The sequence below is a fragment of the Phodopus roborovskii genome, unplaced genomic scaffold (genome assembly GCF_943737965.1).
Source record: "Phodopus roborovskii unplaced genomic scaffold, PHOROB, whole genome shotgun sequence".
NCBI lineage: Eukaryota > Metazoa > Chordata > Mammalia > Rodentia > Cricetidae > Phodopus > Phodopus roborovskii.
Window position 1 is genome coordinate 11886566 of NW_026125295.1, and position 18640 is coordinate 11905205.

At 48.8% G+C, this 18640-nt stretch overlaps 3 protein-coding genes across 4 annotated transcripts in view; all 3 read right to left on the reverse strand.

The window, feature by feature from the left end:
- Als2cl (ALS2 C-terminal like) overlaps positions 1-18640 on the reverse strand; it is a 232033-nt gene that overhangs the window by 67298 nt on the left and 146095 nt on the right. The window lies entirely within an intron of this gene.
- LOC127235906 (putative inactive serine protease 43) lies at positions 87-4746 on the reverse strand. The gene is made up of 6 exons (XM_051203275.1): positions 4633-4746; positions 4211-4432; positions 3858-4017; positions 3126-3388; positions 2222-2382; positions 87-368 (listed from the first exon to the last, which is right to left on the reverse strand). The coding sequence occupies exons 1-6, from the start codon at positions 4709-4711 to the stop codon at positions 132-134; spliced, it is 1122 nt and encodes a 373-aa protein (XP_051059232.1). The 5' UTR covers positions 4712-4746; the 3' UTR covers positions 87-131.
- LOC127235890 (serine protease 44) lies at positions 13971-17619 on the reverse strand. The gene is made up of 5 exons (XM_051203274.1): positions 17219-17619; positions 16789-16945; positions 16049-16308; positions 14941-15095; positions 13971-14207 (listed from the first exon to the last, which is right to left on the reverse strand). The coding sequence occupies exons 1-5, from the start codon at positions 17550-17552 to the stop codon at positions 13971-13973; spliced, it is 1143 nt and encodes a 380-aa protein (XP_051059231.1). The 5' UTR covers positions 17553-17619.

Consider the following 18640-nt stretch of genomic DNA (forward strand, 5'->3'; position numbering starts at 1 on the left):
CACTATGGCTCTCCCCGGGGCATTGGATTCTGCCTGGAATCTGAAGAAAGGGCAGAAGAGAGGGCAATGAGATTGGAGAAGAGACCTAGTGGGAGACTCAAAACCAGCAGGAAGACAGTAGGCTAAGGAGGTCACAGCGTTACCAAGACGGCCAATTGCAGCATCAGAGACAGGTGTAGGATCAAGACTCCCATGCAATCCATGCAGGAAGCCTGACTTAAAATATACTTGATCCATTCGTTGTATTCAGCGATGTCTGTGTAAACTGAGGGAATAGAGGTACGACCACAGTTGATGCCCCAGCTCACAATCCCCACCTGGATCCACCTGTTGTCAGATTCACAGACAAGGGGGCTCCCAGAATCTCCCTGGAAAAGAGGAGAAAGAAACAGCTGAAGGGATGGACAAGGGAGCAGACTGGCTGCATTGCATGGTGCTGGGAAGATGTCCTCAGACACCCAGAGACTCTTCCAGGCCTAGATTCTTTTGCCTTGTTTTTTTTGTTCCTTTGTTTTGTTTTGTTTTTTGAGACAGAGTTTCTCTGTGTAACAGTCCTGGCTGAACTAGAACTCGCTCTGTAGATCAGACTGGCCTCGAACTCACAGAGATCTGTCTGCCACCTGCCTCTGCCTCTGGATTGCTAGGATCGAAGGTGTGTGCTGCCACGCCCGGCCCTAGATTCTTTTAATGACTGAGATTTAACATGAAAAGCTCATGTGAAAACTTTAACATCCTCTGGGCAATGATCCACCTTCTGCAGTGATCAGGAACATTGACACAGATGCAGAGCCAGGCCAACCCAGGAGAGCAGTCAGATATGGGAATTTGCCTTGGCAGTCCCACATCTACAGACACCAAACCCTTTCTGATGAACGTTTAACCCTGTAACTGTGCTTGCCCTGGCCTCTACAGTTTGTAGCCTGCAGCCTCCAGAGCCCACTCCAGCATCAGGCCAGTGTCTAGGTAGACTGGTCAGTCCTGGGTCTTCAAAAGCATTAAATATTTTGAGCATCATCATTGCGCGGAAGTGCTGGCATCCTTATCACAGCCTTAAAACTCTCTCTGCCCTAACCCCACTGAGTAACCTCCTCCATTGGTCAGCTGCACTGCCTCGAAGAGCACAGGACACATCAAATTTCCACTACTAGCACAATTCTGCATGCCCTTGCCCTACCCTAAACCCAAGGCTCTATAACCAACCACCTCAAACACACCTCCCTCACTACTCACATCCAGGCACCGTCCACCCACCCGAGGGAACTCTCGCCATGCTTACTCAGCTTCACCTCCTAGTCCTGGGCCAGTCTAGAAATTTGACATGTCACTTCAGACTGCATATATTCCAACTCTAACCATTTGCTTTTTGTTTTGTTGTTTGTGTTTTCAAGGCAGGCTCTCCCTGTGTAGCCCTGGTTGTCCTAAAACTCGATCTGTAGACCACCCTGGCCCCAAACTCAGAGATCTGCCTGTCTCTGCTTCCCAAATGCTGGGATTAAAGGAGTGTGCCACCATGCCCTGTTCCAACTCTAACCACATGAATGACTACACTTGCTGTCTCACTGCTCCAAATGCATACAAGTTTCAGCTCTGAGCCCTTACACATGCCTGTGTCCCATCTTTACAATGATATCTTCCCCTTTCCAGGAAATTCAAATGTGCATCCACTAACAGTCCCACACTCCTTGAGAGTGCAGCCTTATGCAGAGGAGAGAAATGGACCTGAGGTCCTAGAGGTCCAGAAAGGTCTTCAACTCATCTCCTTGGATTTTGCCTTCCAGAGATTTATAACATTTGGGTTGCAAAGCTACGATATGGGTTAACTAAGATAACAAAGGCACATGCTCACATCGGCATGGTTAGGGGCCACATAAAACTCAGGGCAAAATACTGTTTGCATTGTCGCCGCAGATGTAATGCTTTAGCAGGGTCTCCAGGTAGCAAAGGCTAGACCTTTTAGAAGGACCAGGCCAGGCCAACTCGTGGGAAACCTGAGGACTCACTCCATAAACCTTAACTAAGGGCTTTGTGCCGGATGTAGCAGTGTGGCATAGTGGCTCCTGCTTCTCAGCCAGTGTCAGAAGGCAGAGGCAAGAGGATCTCTGTCAGTTCGAGGCCAGCCCAATCCACATCGTGAGTTCCAGGGCCACACAGTGAAACCCTGTCTGATAAAGGAGGTGGTGACGGCAGATACCGAAAGGCCTTAAGGGGCCCGTAAACTGACCCAGCAAGGACTCTGTCCCTTGTCATGGTGGCCACAGATCATCCCTTTCATCACCAGGTCTTCTGATGTTTTTAGCTGTCTCTGGAGCAGGTGATTACAGAGCTTCGGCAGGAGGATGCTTTCCTGAGCCTCCTGCAAGAGGACTGAAGCGAACGCCGTGTCTGCAGAAATACAAGGTAGGATCTGTACCCGAAGACGGCAGGAACTACCAGCATCCTCTTGGTACCACCGGGTGTGTGAATACACAGTTGACCCCTTAAGACAGACAGGCCATGGGGGCTAAGGACACGGCTTAGGGGCTAAGAGCACTGGCTGCTCTTCTAGAGGACCCTGGTCCAATTCCCAGCACCTGCATGGCAGCTCACACTATCTGTAGCTCCAGTTCCAGGGGACATGATACCCTCACGTGGACATGCATGCAGTCAAAAATACCAACATACATAAAAATAAGTCATAAAAGGAAAAATTAAAAGTGTTTACCTAAAAAAAAAAAAAAAGACAGGGCATGCACTGGATACCTGTGCCACAGGAAACAGACCAGAAACATCTTGCCAGCTAGAAAACGACAACCAAGCATCTGCCAGTGGTAAGAGGGTCAAAGGTCCTGTACTCTGCTTAGCCCAGGAAGGAGGACGCTCAACCCATTGGGGGAAGAATAGCTCATTCTGGTCAGTGTCACATTACCCCGGCCCAGATCTAACTTTGACAGAAACCATCACACCTGTCACCCAAGCACCCAGGTCCTGACACAAAAATAAAGATCCTAGCACAGTTGCAGTGTCCTTGGCTGTCAGTTCATTGTCCTCCCTCCTTTATCAGCCAGCCTCTGCCCTTGTAGACCAACCCCAGAGCACGAGGCGGTCCCTCTTCTGCAGGCCGCGCACCCGCACGACTCAGGACTCACCGTTTTCACTCTGGCGGCTCCAGCCAGTCACCCAGCACGATGTCCCATTCTTCACTTGGAAGGGCTTCCCAGGAAGGCACACAGGCTGGATAAATGAGGAGAAATTCACAGGGGAGACCAGCAGAGCAAGAGCAATGTCACTCTGCAGGGTTTGAAGGTCAAAATTGGAAGGATAAATGATGTCTTTTACTGGGATCAGAGTCCCATTTCCAGATTCAGGATTCAACATGTTGTCTCCCAGCAACACGGCGTATTCCTCCTGGCTGCAAGGAAAGCACATGGCCTTTGCAGAGGCCCTCGGGTTTACACACCTCCTCTACACACGGTACTTGCTTCTCAGCCTAGTGTTGAATGGATGCCAAGTATCAGCCCTCCCCGCTCCAGACCACACCCCCTTCTCTAGGAGCCCAGGCCAGCCTTGCCTGCCCAGCAGTGCTCCAGGTGTGGCTCTTAGACCACTATCACCTGGAGACTTGCTAAAAACGAGTATGTTCAGGGATCACTTGAGACTAGACAAGAATCCTGGACTGGCATTCTTTTTACAGATGAGGACGAAAAGTAAGTGTGTGTGTGTGTGTGTGTGTGTGTGTGTGTGTGTGTGTGTGTGTTTTGGAGATCCACCTGCCTCTGCTTCCTGAGTGCTGGGATTAATGGTGTGTGCTCCCACTGTCTTGAGATGGGGACCCGACTCAGCTGGATCCAGGGCCCGAAACCAGGTCCCCAGTCACTCACTCATATATGCAGTGGGCCGCGGTCAGCACCCACTGGCGGCTGATGAGGGAGCCTCCACATATGTGTTCTTTTCTGCTCTGCAGGCTCACCTGCCACGGCCACTTCCTCACTGCAGACGGCCTTCCGCGACTGAACTGCATAATTCTATGGCCACATGGTTCTAAAGAGAGATTAAAAGTGCAGTCATTCCTCCACACCGCCATCCAATTCCACACATCGTCAAGGTCATCCCCAGGAAGGGACTGTCTCTCCAGTCCTTCAGGGGCAGGAGCTGACCCCGCCTCCCCAGCACGACTGGATTGCCCTTTGACCCCCCAGACAAGCCTGTAGAGCCCTGGCACCAGTAAGGGTACCTGGGAAAAACGGTCTTCCTGGAAACCTGCTACTGGATTTCAAGGTGACTTGGGTTGTGGTCGGTGAAGGAGTCCTTGGCCCTGGAGTCCCAGTTGGGTCTGGAGACACTGGAGCTACCGAAGGATCTGAAATACTCAGGGGTTTTATGTGGTTCCTCTGTGCTGGGGTCTCTAGACCTGTGCGCATCACTCTGGAACCCTCCCTGGGTCTGTAAGTACCACCTAAGGAAGAGACCAACTTAGGAAAAGCTCAGGCTGAGCCGTGCCCGCGCCTGCGCAGCTGCTTGCTGCTGGCCTGAGTGCCCCAACTGCACCAACGCCAACACCATCACCTTGGCCACGCCCACCCAAGCCAAACTCCATGCAGCCACACCTCCGCCACTGCTACCACCCGGGACCCCTGTCCCCAGCCAAGGCCTCACTGAACAGAGGCTGAAGAAGCTGAAGCCAGGCCAGGAGGGCCAGGAAGCCGCCCCTGTCACCCCTGAGGAAGCTGCCCATCCAGGCCTTGGGCTCAGGCAATCCCTCTCCTGGCACCCCCGCCCCCCAGCAGTGGCTCGCGCAGGTGCCTTTGTGTGGACAGGAAGGCTGTGTGTGTGTGTTTGTGTGTGTGTGTGTGCGCGCGCGCGTGCAAGTCCAGAGCATCTGCCTAAAACGTCTGATCCTGACGCATTCACCAGAAAGCTAGCTGGTTAGCACTGTCGTGGGGGAGACTTTGAAGGCATTCTACATCTTATCAATATTAAGCAAGAAGGGGGCCGGAGCACCAGCGGCTCTTGCAGAAGACCCAGATTTGGTTCCCAGAACCCACATGGTGGCTCACATCCACTCATAACTCCAGTTCCAGCAGATCCAACCTCCATGGGCACCAGGCACGCTCAAGGTGATTACACATACTGGGACTAAAGGCATGTGCCACCAGCGCCTTGCTTAATATTTATTTTAATTTTGTGTATGAGTGTTTTGCCTGTGTGTACTGCATGTGTGTCTGGTGCCCATGGAGGCCAGAAGCGGGACCAGATCCCCTGGAACTGGAGTTACGGATGTCATGTGAGTACTGGGAACTGAACCAGAATCCTCTGCAAGAGCAGCCAGTGCTCTTAACTGCTGAGCCATTTCTCCAGCCGCTCCACATAGTTTTCTTTTGTGACTTTACAAATGGTTTGATGATTTTGCCTAGAAACACTAATCCCTTGAAAAATAGTGATTTCATAATTGTAGCATTTTTCTTTTGCTCGTCAGTTGGGGAAGTTTTATCAAGAGCTTGGATATCAACACATTTTACAGGCTTTAAAGAATTGCAACTGTTGTCACTACTGTGGTGGATTTAAAAACTCAGTCACAATATTTTGCATCTTTACCAACCAAGAAATGGAATTCATTCAAGTGTGATGGCTCATGCTGTATATAATGCCAATAATTAAAAGTGAGGGGCAGTAAAGCTGGGCATTGGTGGTGTACACCTTTAATCCCAGCATTTGGGAGGCAGAGGCAGGCAGATCTTTGTGAGTTCGAGGCCAGCCTGATCTACAGAAGTGCTGAGACAGGTTCCAAAGCAATACAGAGAAACCCTGTCTTGAAAAACAAAAACAAAACAACAAGAAAAACAAAACAAAACAATCAAAAACAAAAAAGTGAGGGGCAGAAAAAGGAAAGTTCAAGGCTAGCTGGGCTATGTAATGAGTTTGAGGCTTCCCAGTGCTAAAAAGCAAGACCTTGCCTCATTCCCCCACCCTTGTTGAAGCTAAGATGACTTTGTGATCTGTTTCTACCAACAGAAGCAAAGCTGTGCGACTTCTGTTCGTAGTTCTCAAAGTGTCTGCCTTCATGCTTTTAGACACTGTACTTAAGGCCCTGGAACTGCTAGAGGATGCGAGGCTTCTCAAGGAAATGGAAGCATCCAGACCAAACATCCAGGACACTGTGTTATGCTTTACAAAGACATCATAAGCGTCGAGTTAGCAAATCTGAAGCATTGCTCTTGTGGGAAACCCAGGTTTATGTGCCTGTGAGCCTCTGCTCACAGTACTCTCCATCAGTCTGTCACCCGTTTCTAAGTGTGCATGTTCTAAGCAGCTCATCACACCCACTGCTAGCTCACTGCACTCCCAGACCACAGCACTTTAACCCGTGCCTAAGGAAAGCTGTCCCAAGGAAACTTCTCCACAACGGAACATCATAGCTTTCTTGCACCTAGGAATGCTAGGCAGAATCTCAGATTATTGTTGAGGCTCTTTGAAATTGAAAGAAAAATACTAGCAAAAGCCACAAATATGTAAGAGAAATGTGGCAGTAAACACTTGTTTAAATGAGAGCCCAAGGAAGCAGGGACATCACCCTGCTTTTTGGGGGAGCTTTTTGGCGGAGCATGCGCACCAGATGTCTCAATGTTTCCACTGTTCTGTGAAGAGCCCCAATGAGACGTTGAGCATGGAGGAGCCCTGCACAGTGTGAAGCCATTCAATCTGGAATGTGATGGCACCAACAATGGATCTCTCAGACTCTTCCTGAAGCTTGTATTATTCCATTTTTGCCAAGCATGGTTCCTGGAAGCAGTCTTGAAAACAATGAGTGCGGCGGGCTGGGGGGTAAGTGAGCTGTCACTGAGAGACACCAGAGAAGAGACCAAGCGAGGCAGGACTGGAAACTCAGGGGAGCTGAGCTACAAGCAGCTGTGGCTGAGGTCTCCACTGGCCACACCAGCGGGAAGCCCTTCCACAAAACCTAGAGGGCTGGGCCTTGCCCCCTCTTTCTGCATGCCAATGATTTTCTCTGGGCTGAGCCTGACAGATCATATCTCAGGGGCAGTTCCAGGTGCTTTTTCTGAGAGGCCAACACTGGGTCAGTTTCTCAGAAGCTGGAGGCAAGTGTCACATCCAACACACTGTCACGCCCATTCTGACCAGTCTATGACTCATCCAGTTAGGGTCCCAGGGTCCTTTTTTAATTAATATCATTTTTTTTCCCTTTATCTGTGTGGGTCTTTTGGCTGCCTGGGCCCATGGAGGTAAAAAGAGATCACCAGATCCCTTGGGGCTGGACTTTTAAGGGTGGTTATGAGCCACCATGTGGTTGCTGGGAACTGAACCCAGGTCCTTTGCAAGAGCAGCTTAACCACTGAGCCACGACTCCAGACCTGACCCAGTGGTCTTTAGTAGTGATCTTGCTGTCTGGAATAGTCTGTTGCTTTTAGGCATTTCATACTCATACCTATAGATTTTATTTTTTCAAGCCCTCTCTTTGGGAAATGGTGTTTCAAGATCCCAAAATCCGGGCACTAGAAATGGTCATCGATATCTGTACCAGAGACTGCAGGCACTATTTGTGTGTTATGTTTCACTTTTCGTAAAATCTACTGTGTTCAGTTGATGGGAGATGCGATTCTATAAATATGTTTCTCATACTGGTTTAATGAATAAAGCACTGTTGGCCAATAGGAAAGCAAGATAGGCGGGACTAGGAGATGAGGAAAGAGGAAGTAGTAAGGAGGAGTCAAGATGGAGAGACTGGGGAGGCGAGACACTGGCCCCTTTCCCTGGTGAGAAGACCATGTGGAAATATTAGATTAACAGAAATGGGTTAATACTTAAGATAGAGCTAGCCGATAAGAAACAAGTAATGGGCCAACAGAATTATATCAAATACAGAGTCTCAGTGTTGTTAATTGGGGCTGGCGCGGCGGCGGGACCAGACCGGCAGCGGGTGGAAAAACCTTACTCCTTACATTCAGTAGAACTCATTGCCTGCCACTCACCTCCTCCTTTCCCTGCATCACCTCTTTTAGAGAGTGATCCACCCGACCACCGTGCCCCTTTACTAGAGCCTAATAACTTCCCTCTGTCTGCCACTGGCCCATGTTCCTCTACTCCAGGTGGAGCACTGCCCTAGTGTAGTTGTAATTGAGGCAGCCCACCACAGCACCAGGCCAGGACATTTTACAAGCCCCAATGTCCCTGCCATGCTCCACTGAGGTGATCCCTGGGGCAATGGGTCCCAAAGGAGTCTGAGGAGGGTGTGGCTGCACAGTGCTTGGCTGGGATGGTGGAGACCATAGTGGTGGCATTGAAGGGGAGGGGGCAGTTAGCTGTGCAGGTGCAGCTTTGTTCCTACGGTAAGAAGCCTCAAGGGGGAATCCAGAGAAATGTTGAAAGCCTATAGACCCCAGAACTGAGGAATCACCTGAGATTCCCAACAATTGCAGATCCTACAACTCCTGTGTTTCCAACCCCCTCCAAGATCAGGGTCTCCTACCATGGGGGCCACAGCAAGAGTCTTAGGATCCAATGTCAGCTCCCCAAGTACTGCTTGTTGGTGCCAGGGCTCTCTGTACAGGCCTGTCTGAGAGGTTACAAGGCAGCCCAGTCCAGCTGGGGAGGTAGAAACAGCTCCTTACCTGGAGGGTTAAAGAGACAGGTTCTTCCTGAGGATGATGTTGACTATACTGGCATCCTATGTGTGACATGGGTGGGAAGTAAGATGTAGGAGTCACTAACCAAACAGCAGCAACAGCAGCAATAAACCCTGATGAACGAGAGACTAAGTTTTTGTTTGTTTGTTTTTTGGTTGTTTGACTTTGTTGTTGATTATTTTGTTTTGTTTTCCAAAACATGGTTTCTCTCAATAGTCTTGGCTGTCCTGGAACTCACAGAGATCCACTTATTTCTGCCTCTAGAGCGTTTCCATTAAAGGTGTGCACCATGATAGGCAGCTTCATGAAGAGTCCCGAGCTGTGGCCTGCACAAGCCACCAAGATGCTCAAGAGGAAAATCAGCTCCATTGACAGACAGGTCAGTGAAGGAGGGGGCCATGGGCAGCTTGTTGTGGCTAAAATTGTATTGCAAACATAGGAAAGAAGCCAAAACAGGGAGCAGGGAGCAGGAAAGGGTACATTGTTGTCTTTACATCCCTGAAAAAAAACCAAATGTAAACAAAAGGGATATGTCATGGCCACTGTGCACTCAGGAATCCACTGAAGCTTTGGTTGGCTGCCAGGCTCAAGATGACAAGGTCAGTGTGCATTTCTGCAAGCAGCAATCCTTGAGCTCTGTGGGTGACTAATAAAAAGGAAGAAAGGGAGAGAGGGAGGGAGGAAGGACATGGCATGAAAGTGGTAAGGGAATATTTTGGGATGTGGGGAGCAGGAATTGGTGAACAGACTCAAGATTCACTGTACACATGCATGAAATTGTCAAAAGATAAATAAAATACCTTTATTGCAGCTAAGTATTGCCTTATTAAAGGTTCCTTCTCAAGATTATGGAATAAGAGGTGGAGAGATGACTCAGTGGTTAGGAGCAATTGTAACTTTGGCAGAGAACCTGGGTTTGGTGATCAGCACCCACATGATGGATCTGGCACTACTCCTGGCCTTTGTGAGCACTTGCAGACATGCGGTTCACTTACACACAAGCAAAATATACATATTAAAAATAAAAAAGTTTTAAAATCTGTAGATGATATGATAGTGTACTTAGGTATCAGGGGAGAGGGGCTAGAAAGATGGTTCAGCAGATAAGATCACTTACTGCTCTTCCAAAAGGCCTGAGTTCAATTTGTAACACCTACATGGTGGCTTACAATCATCTGCAATCCAGTTCCAGGAATGTGATACCCTCTGGCCTCTGCAGGCACTGCATGCAAGTGGTAAATGCAGTCAGAACACCCATATACCTGCAATCCCAGCACTCAGGAAGCCGAGCTCAGTCTGGGCTATCTAGATAGTTTCAGACCAGCCAAGACTGTAAACCCCTAGAGGCCAGAGCCTGCCCCTGAGGACCATCAACCACCAGGCTCCACCCACAAGACTCTCTAATGACCATAACTGCTGGACCCAGCCCCTCAAGACACAGGTGGCAAACTCTGCCCTACAGAGTAAAATGTCCAAGATAAGACTACAAAATCCCACCAACCCCAGGCCACCCTGGAAAGCTCTGCCCCCAAGAAACCCTATAGAAAGTCTGCCTCCTGCTCAGTTCTTTGCTGCTTCTCTCCCAAGCAGAGGTAGCTACCCATTTTCCCCAATACATCTCTTCTGTGAGTTTTGCTGTGTGGTATGACTTTATGGTATTCCTTGGCTCCAAACTGCTGGTTACCTTTCCCTTCTGAGCTGCAATTCTTGCATTGGAGATACCTTTCTCCTCAGAGCTTTAACACCTACACAGACCACACAGCAAAACCTTGCATTAAAATACAAACACAGGGCTGGAGAGATGGCTTGGCGATTAAAATCACTTGCTGTTCTGGCTGAGGACTCAGATTCAGTTCCCAGCACTCACGTGGTGGCTCACAACCACCTGTAGTTCTGATTCCAGGGCATCTGACACTCTCTTCTGACCTCCACAGGCAACAAGGCACACACAGGATACCCAGACATTCACCCAGGCAAAAGACCCATAAAATAAATGCAGTAATGGTTGCACATGTACACACATATAATACAACTTACTGAACATAGTAAGTGAACACAGTTTGTTATCTGCTCCACATAGAAAATAGCAAAGCCGCTGAAATACATTTAATTACCACACATAAAGATGTTAGGATATCAATAATGCCAAAGGAATATGCCTGCAGACCAATATGCATTAAATATATGATAGCAAAATCTACTTGGCCCCATCCCACGGAGTCTTACACAACAGTAGTGTCACTAATGAGCTCTAGCATTATCTTTTTAATTCGTGTGATAAAATTGGCATACAAATCCAAACAAAGCAAACATACAGCTTTGGTGGACAATGTACAATGCCACTTCTTGTATTGCAATCAGGGCATGCCCCTCGATCAGGGAGCTTCCCACATGCCTCCTGTAACACAATTCCATACTGCTTTCAATGAAATGTTAGTTATAACTGTTATGTCATTACTCCTGTGCCTTTGGTTCTAGTTCTCCAACATGTTTCCCTGGGTGCTGCCTCCTACTCTAGTAGGAGGTTTTGCATCTGATGTACCTTTAGAACCATGGCTACACTGAACTCAGTCCCTTGAGTGTCCCCCGTGGAAGACCTGGACCCTGACCTGTGGTCTCATACAGTCTGGACTTTGTGAGTTTTGCTTCAGGTTGCCCCTCTGCGTCCTCCACTTATTACTTATCTACAATTGCACATCCACAGTTGGACTCAGGCTCAGTTCTTTGTCAACAAGAGAAGTAATGCTATATTCTGCCACTGAGAGACATAACATCATATGGCCGCCTTTTGTGACAATGCAGGCAGTTAACCTAGAGAGTAATTCATTTGGGTTGAAAGGGCAGTCTCATAATTCCATGCATTCTTTCAGTCACAGCTGGGATCAGGATTCTGGAGACTGGGGCCAAGGATGTAGCACAGTGGTAGAGGCTTTGCCTTGTTTGTGTAAGGTTTGGTCTCTACTACTTCAGAGAGGAGGAAGAGAAGCCAGAGGGGAGGAGAGAGAGAAAATAATATTGGGAGTTAGAGGTGTTAAGAACCTTTTATTATCCTCAGTGTGATAGGTTAGAGAAGCTGGGTATAGCATATTGTGTCTCTACCCACCAAGAAATTAAACTAGCCAGGCATGTGCCTTTAATCCCACCATTCAGGAAGCAGGAAGAGGTAGATCTCTGTGATCTCCAGACCAGCTAGGGCTACACGGTGAGGTCCTGCACCCCCACACCACCTCCCCTCACACAAATCAAACAACACAAGGAAAAAGAAATCAAATTCATTTTACATCAAGTCTGATTTGGCATTAAGATTTTTTGCCATTTTTTAAGACAGGGTGTCATGGAATCTTGGTTGGCCTCCACCTTGCCAAGGATGACCTTGAATTTGTACTTCTCCTGTCTGCATTTCCCAAGCACGCAGATTACAAGTGTACCCCACGGCGCCCAGTTTTAGGTGGCATCAGGGATCAAACCCACAGCTTCACACCTGCTAGGCAAACACGCTACCAACTGAGACACACCTTCTGACTGACTGTGACTTATTTTTGGATAAACAGAATTCCATGGAAGCAAAGCTGTCCAGCCTCTGAAACTCTTGAGTCTGGCAGCTCCTGCTTCCATCCGCCTGGACCACTGCCATAAGGCCAGTGGCTGGAAGATGAGAGCCCTTTACCAGGGAGCAGAAACACCCTGCTCTACCCTCAGGTAACTTTCACCACAGGACAAGACCGTTATGGGTATCGTAGTCCTGATGGAACTGCCTCACAGAAGTGGGCAGACCTGCACTCCCACTGGAGCAGCAAGAATTGCCCAACTCACCTGTACAGTTGTGTGTGTGTGTGTGTGTGTGAGAGAGAAAGAGAGAGAGAGAGAGAGAGAGAGAGAGAGAGAGAGAGACAGCTGCGTATCGTCGTCTGCAGGAGCCATCTGTCCCAGTGAGCACAGCACATGCACTGCTCCTATGAGAAAGACAGGCTTAGGTCCCAATACGCCTCTGCTGCTGAAAATACTCTCATCAACCAGCCATCGTATCCAACAGCCTGTGTGTGTGCACTGTTAAATGGCTGGATTCACAGGCACCAGCATTCTAAATATCTGAGGGAAGCTGCTCCAGTAAATGCCCTTTTTCCCACAAGTCACATCACTTCTGACCCTTCAGAACCATGGTAGTCCAGTTAGTTCATCACTGCTACGGAAAAAATACCTGAGAGAAAAAATTCAAGGTGAGTAGTTATTCATGTCGGCTCCCAGGCTGTGAGGGTTCAGCCTAAGATGGTGGGAAAGGCATGGCAGAGTAGCTCACATTGAGGCAGTGTGCAGCAGGCAATGGGAACACAGGAAGGAGGTAGGGAAAGATACGGTTCTTGAGGACACACCCTCCATGACATCTTTCCCCACGTCCCAACAAACACCGCCATATTATGGATAAATTTCCAGCCCTCATGATCTAATCATCTCTGGACTTGCTCCTCAGAAATGTACCTAAGATTTGCTTCATGTCCTAGGGATCTATTAGTTCAAGCAGAAGTAATGTCCCGTGCTAAGCAACATTTCAACAAAGTTGTTGGGGCCCTTTGAAACCATAAAATCATCAGCAAAATCTATTAAAAAAAATGGGGGCCCATTTCTCTTTAGAGTATGCTATCAGCAGCCAAATATTCCAGATAGACAAAGGTCCATAACATATGAGACACATTTATTCAGTTCACGTCTAAAACCTATCCTCTCCAAAACTGCATCAGCATAACTTAGGATGGCCCTGGAAGTGGCTGCTAGGGTACTGAGGGAGAGGGACTACTCCCAGGAGTCTTGTGCAGCAAAAGTTTTGTACTGGAAGGTGGATTCCCACTGGGGTGCTGGGGAATTGCTGCCAACCACAACTGAGCCAGATGTAGAAGTCCCAGGCTCACAGCTCTGCGGAAATGTGCTGTGCCTCCTGTCTCTTTCTTTGTGAGCGATCACGGGACTCACTGGTATGTACAGCAGAGTCTTGGGTAAGAGCTATTGAGCTGGTGAGGTCCAGTGGCCATTCAACACTGATGATGTCTCTCCTCTGTAGATGTTCTCCAAGAGCTCCACGAGTTTCTCCGTCCGCCTGGCAGGTCAGGTGGTCCTCTGTCTGGAAAGGTCTCACTCTTCTTCACTCCAGGCAAAGCACAGCCCTTGTACGATGGTAACTGGACAGACAGATGACCAAGGCACCAGCTCAGGGCATTTTGCAAGCCCCGAACTCCCTGTCACGCTCCACAGAGGCAATGGGTTCCGAGTAGAACTTGAAGAAATGGCATTGACAGGGAAAGAAGGTCAGAGGAGAAGCCTAGCAGGGGCTCAGAAACGAGAGGCAGTGGGCTGCGGGAATCACAGGGCCACCAGGAGACCCAGGTAAAGCACCAGGCACATGCTTAAGATGAGCAAGCTTGATAAGTTCCAACCTGAAGCTCGACTCAGTTCTCTAATGATCCAGTCTTTGTAGTAACTCACTTCCATATAAACCCCAGGAAAGCCTTCTCGACCACAGCCAATGCCCCAGCTCACGATCCCCACCTGCACCCATGTTCCATTGAGTTCACACACCAAGGGCCCCCCAGAATCTCCCTGGAGAAAGAGAAAAAAAATGACATGAATGAAATTAATTTGTGGCACATCAGATTCCACCCCACCCACTGGAGAGATCGGTACAAGCCAAACATGCGCCTGCAAGTCCTAAATTTCTATGAGATTCTGGAATTAAATTTGTTTGCTTAACAAATCAACAGTTCTATCTATTAAAAGAGGTTAACTTGGAGCTGGAGAGATGGCTCAGAGGTTAAGAGCACTGGCTGTTCTTCCAGAGGTCCAGAGTTCAATTCCCAGAAACTACATGGTAGCTCACAACCATCTCTAGTGGGATCTGACGCCTTCCTCTGGCATAAAGGTGTACATGCAGACAGAGCATTCATATTTAAAATAAATAAATAAATAAATCTTGAAAAAGTAAATAGATGAACTGAATATAAACCAACATAATGTTTCTTTTCTGAAATGAGTAAATCTCTTACCCCAAGTGCATGGAGTATCACACAGAAGGCCGTGAAAACACCAAGTGTGTATTATTGCCTCCCTAACTCACCCCTCCCTCCCCCCCCCAGTCACTGCAGACAGCATTAGCTGTTTTTCTCCTGGAGGATCCTGTCAGGCTAGCCCAGGAGCTGTGCTATTGCTCTGACAGCCCAATAGCTTCAATAACAGTAAATGGAGGATGAGGGGTACAGGCCAGCTGCTGTCTGGGAGTTAGGAACTTCTGAGGAGGGGGCAGCAGGGCAGAGGAGCAAGGGACCCAAGGACTTACCTGGCAGGAGTCTCCGCCTTTGTCACTGTAGGCACAGACTACCCCTTCCTGGGCTAGGTTAAATATTTTCCCTGCTTTGTTCTTGAGAATCTGATTACATTCCTCATGACGAATAATGTTTAGCTCAACCTCTCGAAGCTCTCTCGATGACCTGCCTACGTGCAGATAATTTTGGAGAGAGCAGATCTCCATTAAAGTCGAAATGACAGGGGTCAGCTGTACCTCCTCTGAGCCTCAATACAGTGGTCACACACGGGTACCCTCAAAGAAATCAGCTGCTATTCGCGCCTGCCACTGACAGAAATGAGGTCCAACCTTGCCGAGAGGGTAAGACGATGCAAAATCCAAACCAAGGAAGTAGAAGGAAAAACAGCCCGAGAGAGGGCAAAATCTTGTCAGCCTGAGAGGTGACAAGAATGTGGTGTGCTCTCATTAACACTAGTGATCATGTCCAGTGTGTCAGAAAGGCATCTTGCTATGACTCGGTCACAAACTCTCAGAAAGGTAATACCTCCAAATGCCATCTACATTCTTCCCAGGAACAGGACACCCTAGAGCAGTGCTTCTCAACCTTCCTAATGCCGCGACCCTTTAATATACTTCCTCATGTGTGGTGACCCCCCCCCCCGTGCCCAGCAACCATAAAATAATTTTCATTGCTACTTCCTAACTGTAATTTTGCTACTGTTATGAATCATAATGTAAATATCTGTGTTTTCCAATGGTCTTAGGCAACCCCTGTGAAAGGGTCATTCAGTCCCCAATGGGGATGCAACCCACAGTTTGAGAACCTCTGCCTTATAGACTCATTGAGTTTCCTGGCCTCTCCTCACATACAAGAAGCTCCCTACCTAGCTTACAGATAGGTCATCTCACCGTGAGCTCAAATCCACCCTGGTGAGTATCCACCATTTTTGGTACCTAAGTCCTCAAGTGGAGACAAACCTATAGAAATTGCTCCCTGGGAACACCTTCTCTCTTCCCTTCCCTTATCCACCTGCTAGAAACTCTGGTTCCCCATCCCTCCCTTTAGTTTGTAGACCAACCCCAGGCTACTAAGTAGTCTGTTCCCTGGCCTGTAGTTGCTGGGATCTTACTTTAAGCTCACCTTGTTCAACGACTTTGCCCCATCCGGTCACCCAGCACTGGGTCCCAGGTTCTACCATGAAAGACCTGTGAGGCAGGCACACTGGCTGGATGGAGACACTGTAATTCACAGGGAAGGCCAGCAGGGCCAGAGCGATGTCATTCACAATTACTCCCATCACAGAGAAATCCTGGTGAACAATGATGTCTTGGACTGGAATTTCCACTGCTTTATGGGACCACAGGTCAATTGTTCCCATCGACACTACGTAATCCAGATGGCTGCAAAGAGATCCTGAAGGGTCTACACATTTCCCCTCCACACAGTCACAGGGTCCCCCCGCCCAGTCCCAGCCTCCTGAGGCAGCCAGCATCTACCTCCCTCAGTTCTAACCATATTCCCTCCAGGACCCCTGACCACCCCATCCAGCTACCAGTTGGTTCTCCAAGCATGGTCTCTGATCACTATCACTTAGGGTTGTGTTAGAAATCCAAATGTTCAGGTGTCAGCAGAAACTGAACTTAAAAAAACCAAAACCTAGGATGGTCATTTCTCACCCACCCCCTGTAGTTTTGAGGCGGCTGGGTTCTCTCTCACTCCGTGGCCCAGGCTGGCCTGGAACTCACTATGTAGACCAAGCTGGCCTCTGGCCCCTGGTAATCCCCCTGCCTTAGTCTCCTAAATGCTCCTTCCCCACCCCACCCCCATAGAAAGCAAGAGCAACAGGCCATAGAACCTGGCTCCAGATCCCCGGCACTCACCCAAAAACGCAGTGGGCTGCAGTCATCACCCACCATTTGCTGATGAGGGAGCCACCACAGATGTGATTGTTTTGCACTTTCAGGCTCACCTGCCAGGGCCACTTCCTCTCTGCCGCGACCTTTCCACCAACTATCCTTGCAGCTCTGTGACCACAACCTGGAGCACGTTAGTGGAGGGAGGGGCCAAGGTAAGGCTGTGGCTGCTCTACCAGCAGCCAGATCCTCAGAACCCGCAGTACACAGCTCCCAAATCCCAGGGCAGGTGTGGATGCCTAAGACTCATCAGGGAAAGCACTGTCCTCCAAGATCTCCGGCTCACTCAGAGCCCACACCCCACACCCAAGGACCCAAGATCCTCTTATACTTCAGGGTCCCATCCCCCTAGGTCCAGGCCAGTTCTCTGCGGCAGACCATGACTCAGAAACTTCACCTGAAGTGGTTGGAATCCATGTTGGAAACCGTTCCTGTGACAGAGTCATGGTTGAAAAAGAGTGAGCGGGTGTAAATGCCACTGAATCAAGAGACATCATGCTCCCTCCAGGCTCGGGGTCCCGAGAGGTCCCAGGTGTCCCTGTGAGTGACTTCTGTGGGCTTGCACTCCGGTCATCGAGGCCATCCTCCAAGGGGAGAGGAGGGAGGGACAGCGTTCCTGGAATCATCCGGGCCTCGCCCAATAGCGTCTGAAGCAGCATGAACCATGCCAAGAGGCCGGGAAAGGCCATACCACCACGAAGGCCTTGGCCTCTGTCTCTGAGCCTCCTCATGGCGGTTACCGAGGCTGCGCACAGTTCTGGGGGAAACCGGTTCCATCACGCGGCTGCTTTCAGACCTGACTTTTGGAGCCCTTCCCGGCTCTGGACCTCCTCCTTGACCCACGGGGCAGGATGTGACCCAGATAGTAACTAGCCAGGTTCCCTGGCTGCAGAGAGCAGAGAGCAACTGCTTAGGAGCCCCTTCTTCTCCTACAAGTGTCCGTGATAGAGGATGCACAACGGAGCTTCTCAGGCTTGACCAGGCCCTTCCCCAGATCTCCCTTCCCCGGTGGTCTGTTATCAACAGTAAAACTCCTTCGCAGAAATGTTAATAACCGTTGCATCAGGCTGGACACTTGCAGCTACCCTCTTGAAAAGTCAACACCCGCAAGATCTTCAAGACCCATTAGCCATATTAGTACAAGGCAAATTAAAACCACAATGAGACATCAGTACAAGCCTATCCGGGTTTCAAAAACAAACCTATAACAACCTTAAATGCTGACAGATGTGCAGAGATAAGGGGTTGCCCACAAGCTATGGTGGGGATATAAGCATGGCCACTCTGGAAAGCTCACTGGCTGTCTAATACACAATAAAAAATGCAATTACCATACATTCTAGTACTTATATTGCTGGATATTTATCCCAAAGGAGTAAGGATTTATGTTTCTAGAACTTGATCTGTAGATCAGGCTGGCCTCAAACTCACAGAGATCGACCTGCCTTTGCCTCCCAAGTGCTGGGATTAAAGGTATTAAGCCACCAGGTTCAAGGACTTATGTTTACTTACAAATAGAAAACTTCACTTGCAAGGACTTAACAGAGAACAAACAGGAACTTATTCCTTAGCTATAAACAGAAACCTTAACTTTATCTGCCCATTTTGGTCTCCCACTAACTTGCAAGGTATATTGTTTCTATTTTGGTCTCACAATACCACAAAGTATTATTGAGCCATTGGGATGAATCATTGAGGAGGAGAAAGAGTTTCAAAGGAGACAGATGAGAGCATATTGGAAGTTTGATATAATCACAGTACAGTGTATCAATGTATGAAATCATAAAAAACAAAATAATGCAATTTAAAGCTTTTCCTC

What these genes read in the sequence shown, in the direction of transcription:
- LOC127235906 (XM_051203275.1), bottom strand. Translation starts at nt 4,711, where the DNA reads ATGGGCAGCTTCCTCAGGGGTGACAGGGGCGGCTTCCTGGCCCTCCTG. An exon ending in GCGGCCCACTGCATATATGA is followed by an intron (nt 3,389 to 3,857) that starts GTGAGTGACTGG and finishes CTTTCCTTGCAG; the next exon opens with CCAGGAGGAATACGCCGTGT. An exon ending in AGGGACAGAGTCCTTGCTGG is followed by an intron (nt 369 to 2,221) that starts GTCAGTTTACGG and finishes CCTCTTTTCCAG; the next exon opens with GGAGATTCTGGGAGCCCCCT.
- LOC127235890 (XM_051203274.1), bottom strand. Translation starts at nt 17,552, where the DNA reads ATGAGGAGGCTCAGAGACAGAGGCCAAGGCCTTCGTGGTGGTATGGCC. An exon ending in ATGGATTCCAACCACTTCAG is followed by an intron (nt 16,946 to 17,218) that starts GTGAAGTTTCTG and finishes AACGTGCTCCAG; the next exon opens with GTTGTGGTCACAGAGCTGCA. An exon ending in AAGGCGGAGACTCCTGCCAG is followed by an intron (nt 14,208 to 14,940) that starts GTAAGTCCTTGG and finishes CTCTTTCTCCAG; the next exon opens with GGAGATTCTGGGGGGCCCTT.